The following is a 26589-nucleotide window of genomic DNA, read 5'->3' as shown; positions in this document are numbered from 1 at the left end:
GTATTTGGGAAAGGCACTGTGCTCTTGTGGGTGGGCCAGGAATGCCAGCTGGCTCCTTCCTGCTCTCTCCTGTGCTAGATGTCAATTTGGCCTCTGTCTGCTGATACTGGCTGCACAGCTGGAGGAAAACCTATTTTAGGTGAAAGCTAACACGGTAGATTTCTATGTCAGGCCTGACACAGTACAGAGGTAGCTGGACCCTTGATGGCCCTGTTGAGTTGCTGGCTTGGCCAACCCTGGAGGCCACCCTGCCCCAGGACCACCAAGACCCCAATCAACACATTTCCTTATGAATCCCCAAGTATCCTCAGGGAGTACTTCCTGAATGAATGACATGGGTGAATGGCCAAAGGCTGAGAGCCTCCAAGCATGCCCTCCTTTGCCACCCACACCAGTTCTTTTCTACCCCACAATAACAGACATTCAAAGATTCTAGATACTTTTTAAAAAACCACAGCAGTCACTTTACTTTTAGGTTTGCACTTTACAAAACCACAAGAGAGAAGTCCTTGAGGGAGAGAGGAGTGGGAGTGGGGGATAGTAAAGAGGGGGAAGCACAGACTAGGCCCTAGGCCAGCCCAACAGAGCCTCCCATATCCTGGCTCTACAGAGCTAGGCCAAAAGAACTCAGGGAAAGGCCACAGTCCTCTAGAGACTGTCACAATTTGACATTTTACAGGCAGCCACAGGCCTATGGTTCAGGTAGCCCAAAGAAGGAAGTGGGCTTCCCACCCCTCCTTCCCCGAGGCCAGGGGAAGGCAGCTTGAGGCAGGAGTGAGGGCTACCCATCCAGCAACTTTAGGATGCTTTCACGCTCCTTCAGAGTCTTCCAGGCCTGGTCCTTCTCCTTCTTGGTGGGGGTCCGCTTCTTCTGACGGGCAGCCATGATCTTCCGGAAGGCATCCATGACCTCATTGTCTGCCATGCGGACCCGCTGCCTCAGCTCTTGCCGGCTAACCTCCTCCTTTGCCAGCCTGTGGGGACCAGCCAGCCAGGTGCCCTGGGAAGCCCACCTCCACAGCCCCCACCCCCTCTTCCAGACTGAACCTACACACCACCCCAGGCTGGCACTCCTGTGGATGTTTCATACCAAAAAACAAAGTTATTGAACCACATTTGTATGGTACTATACACTAGATACAATCTCAAGCTCTTCAAACATGTCAGGAGAATTAAGCCTCATAACAGCGATGTTACCAGTGATGAAATGGAAGTCAAGAAGAGTAAAAAACACCCCAAGATCCCACAACTAGTGAGTAGGAGACCTGAATTAAGGCAGGTTGGCTCCAAACAATCTTCTTTAAAAGGTGTTCTAGTGTCAGCAGACCTCCTTACTTCCGTATCCAAATTCCAAAGCAACCTAAGGGTTTAGGCAGCCTGAGGTCTACATGAAGCGCACAGAGGCAGAACCAACCCCTGTAAATGGAATCTGACCTATAAATTCCACTGTTGGTGGAGCTGGAAGGTGGTTCAGAGATTTGACCTAGTCCAACCTGTTAATTTTCCAGAAGGGAAAGCTGCTGCTCAGGGCAAGAGATACCTTACTTAAGGCCCGGCAGCTGGTCCACAGCAGGACTGAAGGCTGGATTCTGGTCTCCTGACAACCCAAGCTAGTTCGTTCACTGTCCACTACCTCTATGTCTGCATATCCTTGCTTTTCACTCTCACTCTCTCCCCTCTACCCTACTCACTCAGTGCCTCTTTCATCTTTTATTTTCCTCTTTTTGCTCTTGCATGAAATGGAACTAGAAAGAGGCTGTGCATTTAGCCTTGGGCTCAAGCTGCACCTCGGCTGTTTACTGGCTGTATGACCTTCAGGAGAGCACTCACTTCACTGGCCCCTTACTTCCTCATCTAGGAAACAGGGAAAGTACCAACTATCCCCTGGGATGTAGTCCAGATTAAACAGCAGAGTGTATACAAAGCCCCTGGTACACTGTAGGCACTCAATGTACCCTTATCCTTAAGCACCCCCTTAGCAGCTTGTCAGCAGTTTCTTCTCCTTTTAATGGCGCACCAATCACCCACCTATAGACCACAAGTCTTTTGGTCTGCCTCTCTTGCTAGCCCCCAGTACAACGTGTAAGAGATAGGCAGAGCTGGCCAAATGAATGAGTACACCCAGCCCTGTTGGGGCTCTGTGAGGGGAAGACACACCTGTCAGTGAGGCTGCTTCCCTACTTCCCCCGAAGATGGCAACAACATAATCTCCCTCCAGATGTCACCTATACTTTTGTCATGACCAACTCAGGGCAAGATGGTTGCGAGTCAATATAAAAGGAAAGATCTTGTGACCAGTTCCTTAAAGAACTGATACTAAAATGCTGGGCAATTTCCAGTGAAGGGCCAGTAATAACCACAGATGTCCAAACTGTTAACAGTTGATAAATCCAGGTAGATAGTATATTGGTGTTTATCATACTACTCTTTCAGACACTCCATGTTTATGAAATTTGTCGTAAAAACATATTGGAAAATGAAAATAAGTATGAACATTTTAAAAAATAAATCACACAACAATGTGAATATAGTTAATACCACTGAACTGTACACTTAAAAATGACTGAAAGAATCAATTTTATATTATATGTTTTTTTGACCGTAATTCCAAATAAGTAAATAAATCAATCATAGGTGCCTGAGCCCTAGAGTCTGTGGTGCCTGGCAATGATAATTTTTCCAAGGCTCTCCAGTTGATTTAGAGGCCCTACTGGGTTTGGGAACACTGTTATAAAGCCCCCAGAAGGCAACCAGCAGCGGCCTAGGCCTCCTCAGCCACCCCCTGACCCACATCACCTGTCCACACTCACCTCAGCAGGTCGTGCTTCTTGTTGCGGTTGTGGGCACTGAGTGCCTTCAGCTCGGCCTGCCGTTTGCGCAGCTCTGCGAGGACCTCATCCTCTGAGTCCTCTGCAGGGCGGTCCTCTGACTCCAGCAGGCCCTGGGCAATCAGCTCCTCCTTGATGCGGCTCTCCAGGGACTTTGTATGTGGCACACTACAGAGGAAGGGAGTCCTTAGCTCAAGGGCCAGCTTAGAGGCTAGTGAACACATTCTTTTCTCTTTGGGCACCCCCTATCTATCTAGGTATAAAAATACAAAGAAAATGTTAAAAGCTAAGCTCCTTGACATGGGTCTTGGCAATGACTTTTTGGCTGTGACACCTAAAGCACAAGCAACAAAATAAAAACTAAACAAGCGGGACAACATCAAAAAATTACTTCTGCACAGCAAAAGAAATCATCAACAAAGTGAAAAGATAACTTATGGAATGGGGAAAATATCTGCAAAACATTTATCTGATGAGAAGTTAATATCCATCATATATAAAGAACTCATTTAACTCAAAAGCAATAAACCCACCCAATTAAAAAAAGGGCAAAGTTCCTGAATAGACATTTCTCCAAAGAAGATATATAAAAGGCCAACAGGAACATGAAAAGATGCTCAACATCCCTAGTTATTACAGAAATGCAAATTAAAGCCACGACGAATTATCACCTCTGGCCTGTTAGAATGGCTATCATCACAAAGACGAGATAACAAATGTTGGCAAGGATCTGGAGAAAAGGGAACCCTCTTGCACTGTTGGTGGGAACGTAAGTTGGTGCAGCCACTGTGGAACACAGTGTGGAGGATACTCAAGGAATTAAAAACAGAGCTACCATATGATCCAGCTACTCCAATTCTGGGAATATGCACAAAGGAAATGTATACTAACTTGAGAACACATCTGTACCCCCATGTTCACAGCAGCATTATTTATAACAGTCAAGATATGGAAGCAACTTTGGTGTCCATCGATGGATGAAGGAATAAAGAAATTGTGGTATATATACAATGGATTATTATTCAGCCTTAAAAAATCAAGGAAATCCTACCATTTGTGACAACATGGATGGACTTTGAATGCATTATGCTAAATGACATAAGTCAGAGAGAGAAAAACAAATACCACATAATCTCACTTATATGTGGAATCTAAAAAACCCCCAAATTCATAGAAAAAGAGATCAGACTTTCCATTACCAGAGTCAAGGACAAGGGGGGGTGGGGCGGAGAACTGGAGGAAGGTGATCAAAAGGTAGACTTCTACTTACAAGGTAAGTCCCAGGATGTTCTATACAACACAATGACCTTAGCTAACACTACTGTATGATACAGAGTGTAAATCCTAAGAGTTTTCATCACAAGGAGAAATATTTTTCCTTTTTTTTTAATTGTATCTATATGAGAAGATGGATGTTAGCTAAACCTATTGTGGTAATCATTTCACAACATATGTAAATCAGACCACATACATGTTTTGTACACATACACCTTAAACTCATATGGGAATATATGTCAATTATTGCTCAATATGCTGGGAAATAATATAAAGACAGACACATCTGGTCTTATTTCAAACACAAGCCAACACATCCACTGTCAAAAAATATAGAAAAGGGTGGGAGGTTGGGGGAACGAGGTGGTGGGTATTGGAGAGGGCACGGATTGCATGGAGCACTGGGTGTGGTGCAAAAAGAATGAATACTGTTATGCTGAAAATAAATAAAATAAATTTAAAAAATATATAGAAAAACCTGTAATGCCAACAACTCAAAGAGAACCATGATTATTTTCTGTTACTACTAAAAATATTACTGTTATTTTACTGTTAGTGACATTACACATACAAAAACATAAATATTTTACATTACTTATATGCTATATACATTACAGATTTTGTTACATGTTATTTTCAATCTTTTATTACACATTATTTTGTTTTTTTCCCCTACATGCACAAATTTAAATATACACTGAGTAAAAACAGGATCGTTTGTATTGTGCTCAACTGACATTTTCTCCATTTAACACTCTACTGTTTCCATCTTTTCATGTCAATTAACTAGGTTTCCCTAAGATGATTAATAGTTACAAGTTATTTCATCATGTGGAATTACAACTATTTAGCCAACCAATCCTCTTCAGTTGCACATTTAGATCATTTACAGTAAGAACAGTGCTATGATGAACAACCTTGTACTTGAGTCTGTGCATGTAGAAATGCTGGGCGAGCATGCATGGTTGAAACTTTCACTGGGCTTCATCAAAATGCCCTCAATCTCTCTTTTAATGAAGACCTCCCCATGCTGGGATGGAAAGAAGTCAACAGAGGCAGGGGCCAGATAGTAGGATATGGACAGAGTTGTCACTTACCTAAAGGGCTTGTTCTGGTTGCGGGGAGAGGTGCTTGCCCCATCGGCCCCTGATTCTTTCCCAGACATGTCAGGAATAGGAGAATCCTCCATAGGGGAAATAATATTTTCCTAGAAAACCACAGGAATGGGATGGGAGAAGTAAGAGCCATAGTATTTCCATTTTCTTGCTCCTCTCTAACCTTCAGTCAGAATCTTCAGTCTTCACAGACCAGAAATACTCTTTTATTGTTCCCATCCCTCTGGGAAGCCTTCCCAAACTGATTCCAGAAAACTCATCATTTTAGAAATCCTTTTTTGTACTGATACCAAAAGAAGGGAGCACAGAAGAGCAATGATAATACTCAACAATAGTAAAGAGAAGAGCTAAGCGTTTGCATTGTACCGGGCACTGTGCTAAGCATGTTGTGGCAAGGGCAGCTGGCTGTCCAAAAGCCATTCTCACCTTTCTGTAGCTGGCTTTATGGCTGCCCAGCTATTCTATACTTCCCAGCTTCCCTTGTAGTTAGATGTGGTCATCTGACAAATTCTCTCCAGTGAAAAGTGATCAGAAGAGATAAGAGCGACAGGCAGTCACAGCCCATAAACCTTCCTTCACACATTTTCCCTTGCTCTTTCTCTGTGGGCTTGGAATAGCAATCATACCCAGAATGACCCTGTGCAGAGTACATGTTTAGGGTGGCAAAGCCACCACAGCTGGGGGTCCTTGTTTGATGTTGTGGGGCTGAGATCTCCCCTCACTCCCACCTCAGCCAACCCGGAACATGAGTCCCCAGACTATTACATGAGAGAAAAATACTACTGTATTTGAGTCAGGGAGAAAACTAAGTCTCAGGGAAGTGAAGGGATGTGCCTAAGGCCAGACAATAGGTATTAAAAAAAGGGACTCTGTACCTAGGGTTTGTGTCCTGCTTCTATTCATTAGCTATACAACCTCAATCAAACAGTTCTCTTTTCTGAGCTTCAATTTTCTAGTATGCAACACGGGGCTAACCACTGCCCTTGCTTCCAACAAGAGGATGTGTGGAAAGCCCTTGCACAGAGCTCAGCCCTTAGCTAATACTCAACAAAATTAACTGTGGTGTAGTGGCCACTTTGTGGGGAGGTTAGAATCTGGGAGGGGCATGAGAGGCTTTAAGACACTGGCAACACTTTGTTTTGTGATCATAAGGCCAAATATACAAGTGTGCTCAGATGTGAAAATTTATCAATCTATACATTTAAGATCTGTATAACTTTCTAAATATCTCAACACAAAATAAAACATTAGAACAGAAAGTAAGCATATTTCCTGTTGAGTTAGGGTGCTCACCTCTACCAGGGCCTGTAGGAGGCGCTGCGTCAGAGCACCAAAGGGGCACCCATCTTCCGGCTGCTCATGCTGGGCCTCAGACTTCTTCAGCAGGGCATCCACATCTAAAGTGGGCAGAGAAATGGTAGACAGGTGGGCTGAGAGCTGGAAACTCAAGTCCTGGCCTGTGGTGGGCAAGGAAGCAAGGGCCTATCTTACCTTTAGTGTCCAGTTCAGTCAGTGGCCCCATGAGACCTTTCTTCTTGTCAGCCACGGCTGCTGCCCGGGCCCCATCCTTCTGTTCCTCCAGCAGGTCCTCCTGTGCCCATCTCTGGGAGTAGTGCTTCCCCAAAGGTGGGATCTGTGCAGCCCAAAGGGGGTAAACACTAGCAAGCCATGCCTGGGGTGAGTGGGGGCTCTCTGTGCACTAGGACACTGCCAATAGGCTCATCATTCATTCCTTCACTTATGTGTCTCCCAAGTACCTACCCCAGGGCTAAGGCCTGTGCCGTGCATAGGTAGGAAGAAATAAAGGAGATAAAAATCTCTATGCTCACAGTCTAGTAAGGGAGACAGGTACATAACCAACTAAGACACACATGGGAGCCAGTATGAAACAATTTCCAAGATAGAGGTGCAGAAAGATGTATGTACCTGGACTATCTCAGGTCATAGGTGTGGTCCCTAGAGAGATCTAGGAGCCTTAGTGTCAGGAGAGGAAATTCTCATTTGTATTACCTGAATTTACTACTGCCTATATGGATTAACTCTTCAAATAATTTTTTTCCCAAAAAATTTTTTTAAAAATTCAAAGAACTGAAGTGTTAGAGGTAGGTCTAGGTGCTGTGGTATATGAAAAAGAAACTTAACTTACTGTGGGGAGTGCACAAAGGCATTCTGGTGGAGATAACAAGGCATCAGTGCTTTGAAGGACAAGCTAAGGGAAAAAGAGCATGTGCAGAGGCCCAGAGACCAGCAAAGAGTCTGGGTGGGCCTGGGGTGAGGGCAAGCTGCTTGGCAGGGCTGGTAAATGCAGCAGTGATGAGGGGGCATGGCTGAGGAAACTGGAGAGGGGCAGTAGGGCTGTGTCACCAAGGACCATGATGCTTGGACTCCATCTTGTGCAGGAGTCAGGGGAGGCCTAGGAACAGGGCTTTGTCACTTCCAATCACAACAGCGGACCTAGAGGAGGGTGCTCCCTGACACTATTCTGTATTTTCTACAACTTCTTTAATGGAATTGGTTTTATTTACAACATAAGTAAAGTTTTATATATTAAAAAAAAAAAAAAAGGAAAACAGGGTGCCTGGGTGGCTCAGTGGGTTAGGGCCTCTGCTTCGGCTCAGGTCATAATCTCAGGGTCCTGGGATCGAGTTCTGCATTGGGCTCTCTGCTCAGCAGGGAGCCTGCTTCCTCCTCTCTCTCTGCCTGCCTCTCTGCCTACTTGTGATCTTTCTCTGTGTATCAAATAAATAAATAAAATATTTAAAAAAAAAAAAAAGGAAAACAAAAAGTCCGTCTGGAAGCAAGGAAGTATTAACAGACCATTTGGGTGAAATCTAATGAAGGCCAGAATCAAAGCAGAGGTGATGGAGATGTTGGGACAAAGGACAGTGTCATTGAAGTAGACACCTTAGGATGTATGTGATCATTTGGATGAGGTAGAGTGGAGACAATGCAAGAAGAGAGCTGAGAATTAAAGCCTGTGTATCTGGATGGGTAGAGTAGGGGCAGAGTAGGGGAAGGAAGATGATACATGACTTTGGGATCTTTGTTTCAGAGGCACCTCTGAGCCCTCTTGCTCACCACCCTGTCTACCGAGGCCCAGAGTTTCTACCTTATAATGTTCAGCCTCGTCTTCTGGGGGTTTCAGTAGTTCCTCTAGTGTGCGTACTTCCTCACTGGTGATATCAGCACAGTAGGGCTCTACCGAAGCCCAGAACCTGCAGAGAGAAGCAGATCCTGAATGGGCACCTCCTATCCCACCATCCTCAGCTCCAGGCCCCTCCAGCCTCTACTGCCTGAATCCCAAGGCCCCTCTGTACTCTCTGGCCCAGAACCTGTTGGGGGCATCATTCTTGGGGATCCGTGGCACGTCAATTGGGTCATCAGTGAATTCATATTCCTGGATCTTGGGCTGAAGGTTTTTGGATTTGGGCCGGCCAGGCCCAGGGCCTGGCCCATGTCCCGCCTTCCCTTCCAGTTTCTGTTTCTTCGGCTTTCCATGTTTTGGGGGAGCTCCAAGCTCATGGTCTCGACCCAGCTTCAGGAATCGTCGATCACCTTTCTTATCCTGCCAGTCAGTGAGGATCTGAAATTTATAGAGACTATCACTGAGGGGGAGAAGGGAAGTCATAGGACAAGTTTTTCTCCTAGTGAAGAATTAGGATCTAGACTTGAGAAGGCCCCAAAGTCTATTTATCCATTCCCTTTTTATTTAGTAAACTCTTACTCATCCTTCAAAACTCAGTTCCTTCTCTGTTCCTACCTCATAGGATTTTATTCATATACTTCTCATCATTCCATTTGTTTGTACTGATTCACCTCTGTATCACTCAATCCAGTCACACAGTATTTAGGTCAAACAAATGCTCATGCCCAGAGCATATTAACACTGGAATATACTGCTGGTAACTTTTTGGTGAATGCAAACAAGCCTCCCAGCAAACCTTCACTTCAAATGTCACCACAACTGGGAAGCCTTTTCCACATCAGTTACCCCAGCTTCTTACATGCTAAAATAAAACTGAATATGCCACAGTGCTGCTCAAAAAGCTTCAGTGCACAGGGACCACAGTTAACTATTCATCCTCTTAAAATGGTATCTTGGTCCTTTCTGGGTCTCTTACACTTTGTACCTCCATCGCAGGCCTAAATGTGTTGTTTGATCATCCCTGAATAAATAGTATACCTGTCTTTTCAACTAGACTATAAGCTATTGGAGATCAGGAAATTCATCTTAACTATCTGTTCCCCAGGATTTGGCATAGCATCTGACACACACTGCTCAGGAGATGTTTACATAGTGAATAGAAATAAAAGTAGTACCAATAATTAATATCTGAAATACTTAGTGTTAGATATTGGGCTGAGGCTTTGCAAAAAAACAAAACAAAACAAAAAACCTCTCTTTTATCTCACAAAAGCTCAAAGGTAGCTCCTATTACTCATCCCAGTTTGCGTATAGGGAACTGACGCTCAGTGACAGGAGGCAACTTTCCCAAAGTCACATAGATAGGAAACAGCAACACTAAGCAAGTATTTAGGCCAGGATTCAAATCCAGGTCTTCTCAACTCAGTTCCCTTATACTTCTAACCATAATACAACATCACCTGGTATTTGTCTGACCTCCCCCTCCCTTTAGTTGGCAAACACCCTGAAGGCCAGAAGTATCCTAATTACCTCTCTCTAACGCCTAGCACAGGACCCAGACCATAATGGGGGTTGGGGTCAATAAATGCTCAGTAAATTGGAAATCTTGCCATTTATGAGGATCATGCACATTCTTATATATTCTATGTGTTACATGAGCCCAGCTTGGGACTCTCCCTACCCCACTAAGCTCCTGTACCCCAAGCCTCAGCAGGTGGGGCTAACTCAATGACCCATCCCATAACTCATCAGAGTCCACCCCTGGTGATATCCTCTCTGTAGGGTATCACCTGGGTTTCAGCCTCGAGAACCCGCAGACGCCGGCTGGCAGAGGAAAGCAGAGTCTCAAGCTCCAGCTGCAGAGTGTCCAGCTCCTCGATGCCGATGCCATCATCCTCAGAGCGGGCTAGCACGGCCGTGTAGCGTGGACAGACCTTCAGGTGGTCCACTGACTTGAAGTCATGGAACTGCAAGGGGCAGTCCTTCAGTTCACTCATGGCCCAGGATACAGGACCCTGTGGAACTGGAGAGGAGAGAGCCATTGATAGGTGATAAACTGGCACAACAAAAGTCCAAGAGCTCCCTTCATTCAGGGTCAGAATCAAGGAGAGAGCCCAGCTTCAGTACCTTGTTGACAAGGCTGATGGCACTGCCCCTACTCACAGAGCACTTACTGTACATCAAGCTAAGTACAGATATTTTACTGGCTTCTCACTGAATTCCTCACCCAACCCCGTAAGAAGGGACAATGGTGATCTACACTTTACAGACAAGGAAACTCAGACTCTGTAAAGGTGGGTACCTGCCCAAGGTTACTAAGATGCAATCTGAATCCAGGTAGTTGTGAGTCTGTGCCACTAATTTCTGTGATATGCTATGTCCTACCTTCCTGATGCTTTTCTATTCTACTCCTCCCGAGTTCTGCAAATCCCCTGAGCTCCAAACATCCCATTCTTAAAATGTTAATGTTCTCCGTGCTTCCCTGCTTCTCCTTGTCTGACCCCCCTCCCATCTTTGTCCCACCTCTTTGCCCCTGACAGTGGTTAAAAACGTGGGCTGGTAGGCTAGACATACCTGGGTTCAAGCCCAGCCTTTACCATTCTCTATTTATGTAGCTCTGAACATACTATTTAACCTTCCTGAGTCTCGGCTTTTCCATCTACAAAATGGGGACAAAACAAATCTTGAGTCTGTTTCCCCATAAGAAGTCTGAATCTGTAAAATGGGGATCACAATAGTACCTACCTCCCCGGGATGTTCTGAGGATTAAGAGAGGATGCTCGTCAAGAGCCCAGTTCAGTGCCTGGCACAGAAGTGCGCCTGTGTAATGGCTGGCCCCTCCCGTGGGTCGCCCCAGTGACTTGCCTTCAGGGTCCCCGTCCTCTAGGGACCCCCTAACGCGGCCCCCACCCCCTCTACCTCCTCACTGCAGCCTCCTGCTGCCTCCTACGGCCCCCAGGCCACGGGAGGGGGCGGGGAGTTCCGGTTGGTGGGAGCAACCGCCCCGGAACTGGCTAGGGGCGGGCTCCCTACAGAGGACGCGGGGGTGGGAGACGCGAGGGAGAGCCCAATATGGCTTGCGGGGAAGGTTGTACAGGCCGCGAGCGAGCCCACTGCAGGTGGGCGGGGGGCAGGGGTATGCCTCAGGCTTACTCTGGGGAACAGCCCGAGGCTGGGGGCGGGGCTCGACAGCTGAGTTCTCAGCCCGGCGGTTAGTCCCGCTGAGCCCCAGGGGCTGCAAGTAGGAGGGGCCCAGAGAAAGGGTAGGGGCGCAGAACCGGAAGGAACGAAGGACTCCTCCGCCTCGCCTTGTCCTAATATGGTGCCCAAACTTAGGCCGGGCTGCACCATTGCCTGATTATGGGGAAAGACTATGACAAAGACAAGAAGGCCAAAGTCACAAGGGAGAACTGCATGGATAACGGGATAAGCTTGAGTATCTACTTGAAACTTAAGGAGCTTAAAAATGTCAAGAAAGTCCTAGCGGGGAAACTTCCAAAGGACCAAGTGTTCCTGGGCTCCCCTTCTCCGTTCGGATCATAGATGGTACAGTCCGGAAGTTCGGGCGGAGACTGAGGCTGCGCTTCTCGCGAAAAGGCAGGCGTCGCGGAGCTGGCCACTTCCGCACTTCCGCTTTCCGGCCCAGCCAGCGCCCGCGATGGTGAGAGAGCCGGGCCCCGGGCCAGGGACCCCCGCGGTTTTGCCTCAAAGCTGTGGGTCTGGGGGAGATGCGGCTTAGCAGCGGAGAGGCCCGGGGCTGAGGGATACTGCGGGGTGTTGGGACACTAGGGGACTGGAGGAAAGAGGGCGGGGCTGGAGCCGAAGTGAGGAAGGGGCGAGCGGGGACGCCCTCTTACGAAGCAGGCCTTGCAGCTTCAAGGTTTGGCTTTCGGTCCAGGTGGGGAATTGTGAGGGTAGAGGACGCCAGAATTGGGACGTCCTAGGCTGGTGGAAGCGCCGTGAAGGCACTTAGTAGGCCTCATTGCCCGTAGTAGGGCCGCTGAGGCACATAGTAAGGTCTTCTCACTCAGAGGAGAACTTGAGTGAGAACTTCCCTAAGTACACTGTCTTGTCCTCTGCTACCCGCTTGACCCCGGTTTCCCAGAGGAAGCGTCTACACTTCCTTATCCCACTCTTCTCTTTACTCCCTGCCTTGCTTCTACCCCACAGAAGGATCGCTTTTATGCTGCCACCACCCAGACCTCTTCCTGGTCAGAATTCAGCCGTGTTAACCGTGAGCTCTGCTACTGCTGATCCCTCCCTTCCTGGTAGTACTCCCATTTGATAGATGTGGATGTTCCTGGGAATTGAGCTTGGGCTCACCACCTTCCTCTTTGCATTTTTCCTAGTGGCACCTGTCAAGTCCTGGCTTTGATGACCTTGTGTGTTCTGGTGGCTCTTGAATCTGTCTTCCTAGTTCTTTTTTAGGTTTGCCTGGAAATCTTGAAGACACCTTCAAATTAGATCTCCAGGTCAAAAATCATTCTCTCTCCTATACTTGCTTTTCTTTTTGTTACTTGTCCTGGCTTTGTGTCTTCTTACCTCAGGTAGAAGCCTGGATTTTCTTTCTTCTATTGAGGGTATATCACCTGTATTTTTTTACAAGTCAACTTTATTGAGGTATTACATGAGAATGCATTTTATTTGTGAAAAGGCAGGTGTCATGGGGCTTGTCACCTAAAAAATCACCATTTTTAGGTTTATCATCTATGGATTTTGACAAACACAATAATGTAATCATTACTACAACCAAGATAAGATGTTTCCTCAAAAAGTGCCCTCAAGTCCCTCTGTTATCACTCCTGTCTTCTCCCCATTCCAGGCAACCAGATTTTTTTTTCTCCTATAGTTTTGCCTTTTCAGTGTTGTCATACAAACAGAATTCTTCAGGATGTAGGCCTTTGGATGTGGCTTTTTAAAATCTTAACTTTAGGGGCGCCTGGGTGGCTCAGTGGGTTAAAGCCTCTGCCTTTGGCTCAGGTCATGATCTCAGGGTCCTGGGATCGAGCCCCATGTCAGGCTCTCTGCTCAGCAGGGAGCCTGTTTCCCTTCCTCTCTCTCTCTGCCTACTTGTGATTTTTGTCTGTCAAATGAATAAGTAAAATCTTAAAAAAAAAAAAAAACCTTTATTTACTCATTTGTTTTTGTATTTTCTACATCCATCTTGGGGCTTAAACCCACAACTCTGAGATCAAGAGTCACAGACTCTTCAGACTGAACTAGCCAGTCGTCCCAATGTGGCTTTTTAACCGTAATGCATTTGAGATTCATCTATGTTGCATGTATCACTAGTTACTCCTTTTTATTGTTGAGTAGTATTTCATCGTATGGGTGAACCACAGTTTGTTGGGAGGTGTTTTTTGATTCCATATTCTCTACATCTTATATGATAGTCTGACTGTTGTGATACCCTCCCTCTGCTTGTCCTCTCCACTGCCCCAGGCTCTCATCAGTGTTCCTTGAATAACCCTATCTGCCTTTTGTCTCACTTCCCTCTCCAGTCCATTCTCTGCAGAGCCACCATGCAACTTGTGAAGTCATATAACTTCCTCCTCAGAAAGTCCCAGCAGTTCCTTACTACCTTAAAAGAAAAGCTAAAGTTAACAGTCTGGAATTTGAGATTACCTGTGAATCTTTAGACTACCATTGCAGCATCATCTACTGAATCTAAAATGCTTTCTGTATACAGCAACCCTGTACTCATCACTACTTCTGGAACTCTTAAATGCCTTTTTGCATTGTTTTTTTTTTTTTTTTTAAGATTTTATTTATTTGACAGCGATCACAAGTAGGCAGAGAGGGAGGCAGAGAGAGAGAGGGAGAAGCAGGCTCCCTCCTGAGCAGAGAGCTGGATGCGGGGCTCATCCCAGGACCTTGAGATCATGACCTGAACCGAAGGCAGAGGCTTAACCCACTGAGCCACCCAGGCGCCCCTTTTTGGTGTTGTTCTAATCTTGGTTGTGGTATTATACATAATGTTGTATAGAAAAGGAGTAAGACATTGCATATGTTAAGTACCGAGTGAGGAGCAGGGTATATAGATTTGAATAAAGAGACATGGTCTATTGACCATGAAGCTTACAGTCTAGCGAAGAAGCAATCACTTTACTAAAGAAATGTGAAGGCTGTGTCATTGTAACTTATAATAAATGCTATGAAGGGGGAAGTCAAGAATGGTCTCTCTGAGGAAGGAAGGGGCCTTCCCTGAATAAGTCAGGATCTGAGGGATGACTTGGGTCAAGAGAGGGAAGAAAAGCCTGTAGATAGATGGATCAGCATGTCTAAAGCCCTGAGGTGAGAAAGACTTAGTTAATACAACTGAAGATAAGCCAGTGTAGGTAGAAGCTGATCCCTCTAATGGGAATGTCCTTAGTTTACTTTTTCTGAATTACAAAATCTGTTTTCATCTTTACCTCCAAACCAGTTTCTTCTGGAAATATAACTTGTGAATCAAGTTCTATCCCATTTCATTCTTCTTTAGAATATCATAGTTGTTTTTTGTCTTCGGGTAACCAGTTGAGCTATTTAAAGGTAGAGATTGTCTTTAGAATCTTAGCATTTAGATAATCGTCTAACACATATTGTTACCCATTGTTGGCTCAAAAGACAGATTTGAGAATAGTCTTTGTCACCTGTATGCCTTTAGACCAGAATTTTTCAACGTCAGCACTATTTGGGGTTTTCTTTCTTTTTTATCTATTTATTTAGAGAGAGAACACACGCAAATAGAGGGAGGGGCAGAGGAAGAGGGAGAGAATCAGACTCAGTGCTGAGCATGCAGCACTTTGCGGGGCTAGATCTCATGACTCTTGAGATCATGACCCAATCCAAAATCAAGAAACCTGACTGAGCCACCCACATGCCCCTGTATAATTCATTTTTGTGAGTTGTAGGATGTTTAACAGTATGCCAGGACTCTACTCTGTGCCAGTAGCACTCCCACCCCACTCCAAGTCCTGTCAATGAAAAATGTCCCTACATTGCTGAATGTCTCCTGGCAGGAAGAATGGTCTTCTGTTGAGAACTACTGCTCTAGACTTAGAATGAAAGGCATCTTGAAGGCCTAGTCTGTTTTGTTCACTGTGGTATGTGAGAGCCAGATATTCTCAGTACCGCCTGGCTCCCATGTAGCTGGAGTAGAGGGCTAGTGGGTTTGCTAAGACAGATTCTGATTTTCCCTTGTGTTTTTTCCTACAGACTGCCACTCTCCGTCCCTACCTGAGTGCCGTGCGGGCCACACTGCAGGCTGCCCTCTGCCTGGAGAATTTCTCCTCCCAGGTTGTAGAACGACACAACAAGCCAGAAGTAGAAGTCAGGTAAGGAAGAGAAAGATCAGGGTGGGTGATGGGTTCAGCCCCAAAGATGGCAGTTGTCTGGAGGCTGTCAACAAATTTCCGTCCTGGAGTTGTCAAGACAACTATAGTTCACATACTTTGTCTTACTGCTCGATGAGCAATGGTTCCCAATTTGCAGTTCCAAAAATAGGGTCAGTGGGTTGGCAGAACAAAACCCAGGGGAGAAGCTAAACTCTAGAGCCAAGATTGCTTGACACAAGGTGTGACGTCTCAGAGTAGGGCTGTTCAGTAAGTATCTCCTGTGTCATTGTTGAACCCAGTTTAAGGAGAGAGTGGAGAATTTTGTTAGATGCCATCTCTGCCCTCTTGTAATTTAAAGATCAAAGAATGTTCTTTTCCCCACCAACTTGTACTCTTATTCCTTACTCCAAATTTTCCATGCTTTGGGTTATTTTCTCTATCTAGTTTATGTTTTGTTAAATTTTTCTGTTCTCCTTTAAAGTTTAATTTGAGACACCTATAACTGAGATAAACAGTGTTACCACACCGTGTTGGAATGATTTGAATTTAAAAATACTGACAAAATGTTAGCATGTTTCGTGTTCCTGTACTTAACATACATGATTTCTGCTGGGCATCTTAATTACCATTACAAATACCTAGAGATTCAGAGGCATCAAAATGGGAGCTGACCTCAGAGGAGTCTTAATGCTGAATAAGTGAATCATTCTGGATTGATAATTAAAGGAGGCCAAACTGTTTGATTTTAGCTTGTCCTTATTCTTAAGGCAGCCTCTCTCTTCTCATTCCCTAAATGGTATATGGGTTTGCCCGTAGTTATTAAAATAAGAGCTGTCATTTGTAAAGCTCCTGCCATGTGCCAGGCACTCTATTAGACAATTGACCCTTTTTGATCTCTCTCAATCCTTGCCAGTGAAATAGGAATCAGTCATTTTACAGATGAGGATATTGAGATTCCAACAGGGTAACTTGTCCAAGGAAAGTAACAGAGGAGGCTGGATTTCAAAACCTTATCGCCCTGACTCCAGAGCTTGCTCCTTCTGTTGGAGAACACACTTGCTGGCCCCCATCTTGGAGCGCCCCTACTTGTGAGTCTCCTATTCCTTGGACTCTGGTCTCAGAGATTCCAGGGCCGCTGTGGGGTCTGTTCCTCTATAGTACAGAGGCCTCTGTGACATTGTGTTTTCAGGAGTAGCAAAGAGCTCCTGTTACAACCTGTGACCATCAGCAGGAATGAGAAGGAAAAGGTTCTGATTGAGGGCTCCATCAACTCTGTCCGGGTCAGCATTGCTGTGAAACAGGTGAGCTCACCACTGAGCCCCTGCCTCCTCAGGAGGCCAGGGATCCCCATCCAAGAGATCGTCGTGCCAGATTCAAGGTGCAGGGAAACCCAGGTGTACCCAAGGAATGATTTGCCAGGTCAGCAGAGTAGAGAGAGCAACCCTGTTTTGTAAGCCTTGCTCTAGGTTAGAAGTTGGGAAAAGTAGCAGCCAAGGCCATGGTCATTTTGGTGTCAGGTCAAAGAATCATTTATAAGGAAGGGAGAATAAGGCCAGTTCATAGAAATAAATAGTACCAATACCAATTTGACAACCATAAACCTTGAAAAAGAGATTTAGGGTAAAAAAAGGTGTAATTTTTTTTTTTTAAAGATTTTATTTAGTTAGTTGATAGAGATCACAAATAGGCAGAGAGGCAGGCCAAGAGAGAGGAGGAAGCAGGCTCCCTGCTGAGCAGAGAGCCCGATGCGGGGCTCGATCCCAGGACCCTGAGATCATGACCTGAGCCGAAGGCAGAGGCCTAACCCACTGAGCCACCCAGGCGCCCCCAAAAAGTGTAATTTCTTATATTTTCTTAGGTGACATTCATATTTCCATCACTCTTATAATTTTTGCCATATTTATGTACCACCTAGGTAGTTATTTGTTTAGTGGATTTCCTTAACTTGTCTTATTTTCTTTTACTTAAATTTGTTTGAAACAGAAATCTTATGCCATAGTGGAAAACAATATCACTTGTCAGATAGGGGGAACTCTAAAGAAGTGACTGCAGTGAAAGAAAACAAAACTGTTATTTAGTGTAGGCCCTGTTGCCTACAGAAAGCTCTGTTCTTGGTCCCTGCTCTGTTAAAAAGGGAGATTAACAAGTGTTAGAAGGTGTTAAGGGCATATATACCAGCACCTGGCTGCAAAATTTTTTCATTAGAAATAATGAGAATTCAGCATGGTTAAAGTTTATTATTTTATTATTTATTATTATTATTTAATGTTCATTGTTACTAAAGCAGAGAGCACCTAGGTTTATCTCTGATAATTCCAGGTGGTATATATATCATAGACTTTGAGAAATACAGCACTAGTGAAATGGGAAGGGAAGAGACAGCTTTGAATGTAGGTATGGACTCTGGAAGGAGCAGATAAAAGACGTTCGTTTGCCAGAATTATCTCTGGAATGGGTGAAAATGAGATCATAATAATGTCTTATTGAGTTGTAGAGGCTCTAATGTAGTAGACACTCAGTTGGCAACCAGATGCCCCACGATTTAGGCAGTGCCCCTGATGCGAAACCCCACTACCTACAGTGAGTCTGGGGGAAACTGAGGTCAGAAGACCAGGGTACAGGTTTCTGTTGGCCTGTGAGGTCAGATTTAGGGAGCCCTGTTTATCTTTCACTCTTACTAGGCTGATGAAATTGAGAAGATTTTATGCCACAAGTTCATGCGCTTCATGATGATGCGAGCAGAGAACTTTTTTATCCTTCGAAGGAAACCAGTGGAGGTGAGACTGTGTGATCCACATGTTCGTAATATTCAAGATTCTTCCACCAATTCTACTGTCACTGGTCTGGGATTGTTTGAAGAACAGGATTGCTGCTCCTCCAGCCATAGGACCCCCACTGCCTGAGTTGAGAGTTGGCCTTCATTTCAGCTGGAGTGAGAATAAGGGGGATAGGAAACTTGGGAAAAGTTGGGTCTCCCTCAGCTATGGAAAAGGCAAAAAATATGAGATGTGTTGCTCATCTTCCCAGAGCCTACAATCTAATGGCACAAAGGGTATAATGAATCAGAAATCCTTTCTAAGCTGTGTCACCAACTAAATCATTGTCTCTCAGGGCCATAGTTGACATTGGCTCGGTGGTTGTCTGATTTTGTACTTGAGTCCTCTCCATAGACTCCCTGCCAAATCAACTTAAAATAATCCCAGTGACTAAGCAAGTACTGTGCAGAGCAGCATGCACCATCAGATGTGTTGGCCAAGCTCATCCTCATCCTGAGCTAAAATCATTCTTCCTGGTCCTAGATCTAGCCTCCGGGGCCATCCAGAACACATAAGATTACTCTTCGACACAGCCCAGTCCCATCCTTCTCCTGAAGCATCTCTTCTCTCTGTTTCATTAGATTCTTCTGTGACAAGATTTCAAGTTCCTTTACTCTCCCCATGACTCATTCTGAATGCAGCTGTGTATCACAGGTAGTTTTCCAGAGATGCCTGACAGACACAAAATTCTCACCTGGGTCAGTTACTTGGACCCAGCGTAGACACCCTAGCAGAGCAGGCAGCTGCTGCCTGAAGGTCATGAGACTTGGGAGAAGATCACGGCCAGTAGGAAGCATGTAGCTGAGTGACCATAGAGGACATGGCCTACTAAGTGCCCTGGGATGTTAATTCTCTCCTGTTCCTTCTTTTTCTCTTTTCTACTGTCTTCTCTCCCCAGGGATATGACATCAGTTTTCTGATCACCAACTTCCACACAGAACAGATGTATAAACACAAATTGGTGGACTTTGTGATCCACTTCATGGAGGAGATTGACAAGGAAATCAGTGAGATGAAGCTGTCGGTTAACGCTCGTGCGCGCATCGTGGCTGAGGAGTTCCTCAAGAATGTAAGTGGCGGTCTTCTTGGTGTCCCTCCAGAGGTAGGATGAGCTGTGGGTTGAGAACTTAGCATCTGGTGGTAAAGTGGTGCCAGCAGTGTGAATATTTCCTGAGGCCTATAGGACCTGCTGGTGGGTGGCATGTCAGCCAGGTGCCTTGGGGCTGGGGGACCCAGGGATCATGTTTGGGACCTGCAGTGCATTTTCTGTAACTCAAGGACCTCCCTTAGTCACTCATGGGGACTTAGATGATCCTTTCTACATCTCAAAATGTACTTAGTCCTTCCCTATATCTAGCTCAAACCTCAGGTGAGGCAAGTTAGATCTACATGGGAATATTCCAAGAATGTAGGACAGTTAATCAGTGTAATTCTACTTCTCAAACAGATTTGAATGTTTTCAGTGTCTCTTTCTCAGGCTTATAGTCATGATGTTTTTGACCTGTTTCCCATTACTTTCATGGCTTCAGTCCCTCCAGATCCCTCTTCAGTTGTTTGTGTTCCCAACTGAAGGGACTGCAGCCCTCTGAAGAGGAGAAATTATTTACACTGATGAGCTGATGACACAGTTGTTCTTATTTAGATATTCAGGACATGGCCTTCTTTTTTTCTCCTCTTCTTCCAAACAGTTTTTGGTTTGTTGACATGTTCTACTTTGAGTTAACTATAATCCCTAGATGGTAGATTTAGTGTTTACTCCTACTAGTGTATACAGATCCAGCCCAGAAGGAGCTCAGATTCCTAAAAATAGAAATTACCCCTTTTTCCCCTGGGCTTTAATTATACTGAGGACAGTCAGTGTACAAAAGTCAGTGCACAGTGTACTGTGCACGCAGGGTAGCATACTTGTTCAGATCACATAGGCTGTGGGGTCATACTGCCTGTGTGTGCATCCAGCTCCGCTGCCCACTTGGGCATGTTATTGAATCTCTCAATATGAAGCCTCGGTTTCCTCAGCTGTGAAATGAGACTATTCATTAATATGTATGTTCTAGTATGGTTGAGCATTATATGAGGAGAGGTATACAAAGCAAATCATATGGTACATAGTGAGCTTTCCAGGTATTGTAGCACCAAAGTTTTATGGCCAAGGCACTACAAGGCCTAACATTCAACTGCAAAGGAAAAGGGTTCTTTTTTTTTTTTTTTTTTTTTTTTTTTTTTTTTTTTTTTTTAACGATTTTTATGTATTTATTTGACAGAGAGATCATAAGTAGGCAGAGAGGGCGCCTGGGTGGCTCAGTGGGTTAAGCCGCTGCCTTCGGCTCAGGTCATGATCTCAGGGTCCTGGGATCGAGGCCCGCATCGGGCTCTCTGCTCAGCAGGGAGCCTGCTTCCCTCTCTCTCTCTCTCTCTGCCTGCCTCTCCATCTACTTGTGATCTCTCTCTGTCAAATAAATAAATAAAATCTTAAAAAAAAAAAAAAAAAAAAAGGTAGGCAGAGAGAGAGAAAGAGAGAGAGGGGAAGCAGGCTCCCTGCTGAGCAGGGAGTCCAATGCGGGGCTCGGTCCCAGGACCCTGAGATCATGACCTGAGCTGAAGGCAGAGGCTTAACCCACTGAGCCACCCAGGCCCCCTGCAAAGGAAAATAGTTCTTGTCCTAATTTAATATTTGGCTCATTCACCATTTAATTACAGTAACTGCATTTCTTTCTTTTTCTTAATTTAAATTCAGTTAGCCAACATATAGTATACTGTTAGTTTCAGATGCTAACTATATTTCTATAATTACACAGCTAAGAAAATTTATCTATCTCATTCAATCCCTGAAACAATCTTTGAGTCATGGGTTATCCCTATTTTATGGGTAAGTGAACTGGGCTTCGAAAGTCAAGTCACCTGCCTAAGGGCCCTCAGCCTGCAAGAGGAGGAACTGGGACTTAGAGCTTGGTTTTCAGATTCAAAGATCAAGATGGCACCGTAGCGTTCGGCAGGGGTCATATACTCAGGTGCATGAGGGGCTTAGGCAGGTAATGCATGGGAGTGAAGTGGGCCGTTGGGGATATGGTAAGCACATGGCTCTTCTGAAGAGGGTGACTACTACCACAGAGTTCCTGCCCATGACGGTTTCATTGTTCAGCTTTTTAAAAGAATCGCCAAATCTGGATTTGTATGCGACATCTCTTATATTTTCAAGGTTGGCAATGAATTCATATTTTTTTAAAGACTTCGTGGACCAGACAGTGTTCATTATTGGGCTGGGTCCCGTCTGTGGGCCACTGGGCCACAGTCGCTGATCTGTAAGATGTGTGCGGCTGCTCTGGGCACCATGGGGGATACTTGAGGGCAGAAGATATTTCCAAGGGTGTATTATGGCTGGAGAACCACCCAGAGCTTGACAGAAAGTACCAGATCATGGGTCCTGCTGCTCCTGGCCCCCTAATCCCCATGCCCTTGCATGCAAGCCCCCATCTCAGTTCAAGCAAGGCACTGACAGCTGTATAGCAGTCACCATGACATGGTTAAAGGGAGCTTTGGAAGAGCCTGCCTCACCCTTAATTTTTCTGTCTTGTCTAGTGCTAGGTTTAACACTAGTTAAACTAGTTAGTAACATTAGTTAAACTAGTTAGCCCTGAAGGTCACTGCTGAATGCAGGTTGAATTAGAAAGCAGGTGTGCTAGGACCCAACCTATCCCTCAGAAATCTGAGCCCAGTAGCAGCTAGCAGCTCTCAGATCAGCCTACCTCCCCAGAGCAGGCCTGCCAGGATACACTAATAACTGCTATTCACTGCCTCTTGGTTCTTTTGACAGTTTTAAACCATCTGGCTGGATCTCAAGGCCTTCCCCCTCAGACTCCCCTGTGTCTCTGCGAAGGCATCCTGGAGTTACTCCCCAGAGCAGCGGCGGCGGCGGCAGCAACAGCAGCGGCAGAGTGGGGGAGCTGGGTCGGGGTGGGCATTAGATGCGGGAGGTGGGTGGTATGCTTGCTAGCTGGGCAACAAAGCAGCAGTGGACCTGCCCCAAGGCCACACGTGCCTGGTCAGGCTGGCTTCTGATGTTCAGTCCCCTGGGCTGGGACAGATTTTTTTTTAACGTCTTGAAACTTAAATTCTGTGCTTGTAGGAGACTGTAACCTTTTTGTCTTTTTTTTTTTTTTTTTACACGAAACAACCTCCACCTCCAGTGGCTGTGACTGGTCCCAGTGATTGTACCATATTGGTCGCTGTGGGTCTGGGCGGGCCTGGAGCCAGAAGGCGACTATTGTGTGTGTCTCCCCGCGCCCCCCCCCACCTCCAGGAAGTCCCAGGTTGGGAGAGAGGGATGGAAGGAGGAAGGTTTCAGACTCCAGTTCCTTTCCTTTGCCCTCTTACTCCTGAGCCTCCTTGGGCCCAGTGGAAGTTGTTCAGACTCTCTGCCAGCTTCCTGAGCTCTGCCTGAAGATAAGCCACCCAGCACTGGTTGGAAACAAGGGCTGAATTGGTGGCCACCAGCCATGCCTCGAAGCTGGGCACTGAAAGCCAGGTGCCTCTGGCCACAGGGGCCTCTTTGTGCCCTCCCAGCTGAGAGGGGCCACTGATTTGCCTTGTCTATCAGTGCAGTGCCTGTGCTAGAGTTGGAGGGGTGAGTCTTCCAGAGCTTCCTGAGCTGGGTCTCTTACGCCTGCTCTGGCTCCTCTGCTCCCTCGCTCGCTGTACCTTTTCTTATTCTGGTGGATCCCGCCTCCTCTCCTGATTAAAGTCTCTCCTTGCTCCTTTGGGGCTGCATGAGGTCTGTGCACTGTGTATATGAAAGGTGGGGGGTGCGGTGGGGCTTTTTCTTCCCAAGACAATGTAGTTGGTACTTGGGGGGCCCCATCAGTAGTCGTCTTTCTGATTGGTTTCTGATGTTCTCTGTGCCAAGGGCCCCAACCCAGAGACCCTCATTACAGTCCAAGCACCATTCATTTCTGAAACTGCTCTGTGCCTGTACGAAGCTTTGGTCCTTTTCACATAAAGAGCTCATTTGGGTTAAAAGGTAATCTAAGAGAAATGATGATTCCTTATCATGGCTAAGGAAACTGTGGTTCCTTGAGATGTAGCAGCTTGCTCCAAAACTCCCAGCTAGTGACCGAGAGAGTATGCTTCAAATCTAAGGCTTCTGGCTCTGTCTATAATCCCTAGCTACATGTGGCTATTTAAATTATTAAAGTTAAAAACTTAAAATTCACTTCCTCATTCCCACCAGAGGTGTTTCAGGTGCTCAAATACAAATGACTAATTCCTACCATGTCAGAGAGTACATACATAGAACATTTCCATCACTGGCGAAAGTTCTGTTGGACAGCACTAGACCTTGGTGACTCCTTGAAGTTAAAAAACAAACCAAACACGGTGCTCAAGTCCTGACTCTCGAGGCTGAATTTGCGTGAGTTCCTAATGTTCTGTGCGCTTGTTTCTTATTCCATAAAGTGGAGATACTGTGAACAGGCCGACATGGTACTGTGTTATAGGTACTGAATAAACTACAGCTGATTTTTCCACCAGAGCAGTATCCAAACTGAAAATTTCCATTGCACTAGGCTTGGGGGTTGGTGGAGTGACCTTATCCCTGTCTTGGAGAGACTTGGGGGGTGGATAGTGAAAGCTGAATGTGTAAGTAGGTGCACTGAAGTGTTTTTGCAAACTGATTCTGTGGTAGTCTACCCGGGAGGGGAGGTGGTATATTTATGGAAGTGGGTGACAGGAAAAGTTTCAGGCTTTGAGCTGAGCTTTTCAAAAGGTTTTTTCCAGACCACCAAAGAAGTCTCTTGAGGTGGAGGATAGGTAATGTTAAAGGGAGGAGGGGTTGGGGGTGGGGGCAACTTGGACAGCTACCATCCCCTTTATGACATTACCAGTGACGGCCACCTCCTGCCTTACAGAATTAGGTGTGTCCTCTGGGGGCACGGGTATGTTTTAACTTTGCAGTGGATGTTAAAGGTGCTCACGGTGAAGCTGGTGGTTCAAAAGAGTATGGCAGCTGCTCACTCAACCCTCACAGGACGGCATTGCCTGGGTGAGCCAGCCGTTTGTCACAGATCCATCTCCCAGGATCCAGAGCCCCTAACAACCAGATTTGCAGGCTGATGAGAAAGACTGGATGGTTGCCAATCAGCCTACCCTCTTCTTGGGGCATGTCTTTTGGGAAGCCCAGTCTCCAACAAGGTGTGGTCAGGGGTTGAGAAGAGCGATCTCAGGTTGAGATTGGCTGGACAGTGAGGTTGAGGACCCACCCTCACTCTACTGGCAGATCTACCTGATAACAAAGCTGGGTTCTCAGACCAGAGTACTCTCTTACCTGCACTCTGCATGAATGAGCACTGCTGGAATTTGCACCTCAAATTGTTCTTAGGGTGCTTTTATGACCCATTACCTGAGTGGTAATATATAGTTATGTTAAATAATGTTTATGTTGAAGAGTGGGATTTTGCGGTCAGAACTGAATTCAGCGCTGGCTCTGCTGTGTGACTTTAGGCGAATTAACATTTTGGAGCTTTATGTTACTTACGACTTTGGAAGATCATACTTTGCTACTGCCTCCAAAAAGTTTACTTACCGTCTTTGCAGTCTTGAGGGCTGCACCTAACTGTTCCATTATATTTTTTCTGTGGTTGACTCAAGCGATCTGTTTTTCTATTTTTAGTTATGGAGGGCAGGGGGAGTGTGCTGCACTCTGCTTTCTCATTGTTTCCCCCATACACTGCCCTGGTTTTCAGATCAGCCCCAAGGAACCTTACCCTGGCTAGGCCCATCCACCAGGCCCTGCAGATCTGGCGCACTCTCACCAGGCTCCAGTCACACTGCCTACCTCTTAGTTGCAGGGAAGGGTTCTTAACCCTTCTCGGGGTGTTGCTGAGACTTTCCTGTCTGGATTGCTATTCCTACCCCTCTTCACTAGCCAACTTCTGAGCTCCTTTGCATAGGCTTCAGCCTAAATGTCAGCTCTTCAGAAAGGCCATCTTTTTCTTTTTTTTTTCTTTTTTTCTTTTTTTTAAAGATTTTATTTATTTATTTGACAGAGATCACAAGTAGGCAGAGAGGCAGACAGATAGAGAGGTGGAAGCAGGCTCCCTGCAGAGCAGAGAGCCCGATGCGGGGCTCGATCCCAGGACACTGGGACCATGACCTGAGCCGAAGGCAGAGGCTTTAACCCACTGAGCACCCAGGTGCCCCAAGGCCATCTTTTTCTTAAGTATGTCTCCTTTCTGGTTGGTTTGCTGTTTGTTCATTGCCCTTACCATACCTACAGCTCTTTTATTCCTTTGTTGCTTGCTTTTTTGTCTCCCCTCCACTGGGCTGTAAGCTCCATGAGGTCAGGGATCATTTCTAGCTTCTAGTCTCCAGCCCCTAGCCCACTGCCTAGCACGGTTGCTCTCCATAAATACGGTGGAATGACTCAAGCCACAGGAACCATGATGCTGAAATTTACTGGCAGCACAGTGCTCCACGCTTCCACTTTAGGTACCCCTGCTTAGCGGTCCGGACTTAAGCCCGCAAGAGGGAGTACCCGAACCCACTCCCGGATTGTGCCAAGGGAATGGTTTCCTGGGCAACAGCAAACAGGAGGCGGGGCCTCGGAACGGAGGGCCCTGCTCCCCTGAGAGGAGGCGGCGCGCAGAGGGGGAGGAGGGCTCTCACGCGCTGGGAGGGCGCGCGCAGCGAGGGGCGCATGCTGGGCCCCGGCGCGCCGCTGCTCCTGAGCGCGAGGGAGCTGGGGGTCGCACACCAGGGTCCCGCCGCCTGGTACCGCCGAGAGGGCGGCCGCACCAGTTCCCCCGCCCCATGGCCCTGGGCGTGCCACTCCGAGTTCCCGCCTGCCAACCCGCTGCCTTGGCAGGGGCCCGCCTCCGCCTGTCCCGAGGGGGTTCGCGCAGGAGGTAAACGCCAGGCCCGCAGCCTAGCCTCTGCCCGCCGCCTAGGCCACGCCTTCGAGTCTCAGGCCCAAGGCACCCACGCCCAGAGCGCCGCGGATCTCTGCCCCTTCGGGTTCCTGAACACCCCGGCTCCAGATTATGGCCAGTCGCGGGACGGTGAGGCCCGTTGCCGCCCGCCCATCGTGGCCGGAGGTGGTTGCAA

The 26589-nt window shown here is 46.5% G+C and overlaps 3 protein-coding genes across 27 annotated transcripts in view; 2 read left to right on the top strand and 1 right to left on the bottom strand.

Annotated features, from left to right (window-relative positions):
* Positions 1–437: 437 nt before the first annotated feature.
* TADA3 (transcriptional adaptor 3) lies at positions 438–11670 on the bottom strand. 4 transcript variants are annotated; one of them, XM_047745454.1, is made up of 10 exons: positions 11109–11664; positions 10938–11022; positions 10154–10386; positions 8551–8801; positions 8328–8433; positions 6710–6851; positions 6512–6615; positions 5201–5310; positions 2811–2996; positions 438–1073 (listed from the first exon to the last, which is right to left on the bottom strand). In XM_047745454.1, the coding sequence occupies exons 3-10, from the start codon at positions 10358–10360 to the stop codon at positions 782–784; spliced, it is 1398 nt and encodes a 465-aa protein (XP_047601410.1). In that variant the 5' UTR covers positions 10361–10386; positions 10938–11022; positions 11109–11664; the 3' UTR covers positions 438–781. The 4 variants fall into 4 exon arrangements, with proteins under 4 accessions (XP_047601410.1, XP_047601426.1, XP_047601420.1 ...); XM_047745470.1 differs by lacking the exon at positions 10938–11022 and having other exon boundaries at positions 11109–11122; positions 11517–11660; XM_047745464.1 differs by lacking the exon at positions 10938–11022 and having other exon boundaries at positions 11517–11670.
* A 185-nt stretch (positions 11671–11855) lies between these two features.
* Positions 11856–23262, top strand: ARPC4 (actin related protein 2/3 complex subunit 4). The gene is made up of 6 exons (XM_047745565.1): positions 11856–12024; positions 15561–15679; positions 16869–16980; positions 18361–18456; positions 19394–19564; positions 22307–23262. Exons 1-6 carry the CDS (start codon positions 12022–12024, stop codon positions 22310–22312), a joined length of 507 nt encoding a protein of 168 aa, XP_047601521.1. The 5' UTR covers positions 11856–12021; the 3' UTR covers positions 22313–23262.
* Positions 23263–23450: 188 nt separating this feature from the next.
* The window catches only part of TTLL3 (tubulin tyrosine ligase like 3), a 33533-nt gene continuing 30394 nt past the window's right edge, over positions 23451–26589 (top strand). For 17 of the 22 annotated variants that reach the window (XR_007130050.1, XR_007130052.1, XM_047745302.1 and 14 more), the window contains exon 1: positions 25693–26579. Coding sequence is in view for 20 of the 22 variants with exons in the window: in XM_047745302.1 (XP_047601258.1) it covers positions 26051–26579 (529 nt within the window). In the remaining 2 variants the exon portion in view is untranslated. Of the gene's footprint in view, positions 24530–25692; positions 26580–26589 lie in introns of those variants that run through there. The other 5 variants (XM_047745292.1, XM_047745311.1, XM_047745277.1 and 2 more) reach the window with 3 other exon arrangements.

The sequence above is a fragment of the Lutra lutra genome, chromosome 1, assembly GCF_902655055.1.
Source record: "Lutra lutra chromosome 1, mLutLut1.2, whole genome shotgun sequence".
Taxonomy (NCBI): Eukaryota; Metazoa; Chordata; class Mammalia; order Carnivora; family Mustelidae; genus Lutra; species Lutra lutra.
This window is presented reverse-complemented; position numbering and strand designations above follow the sequence as displayed.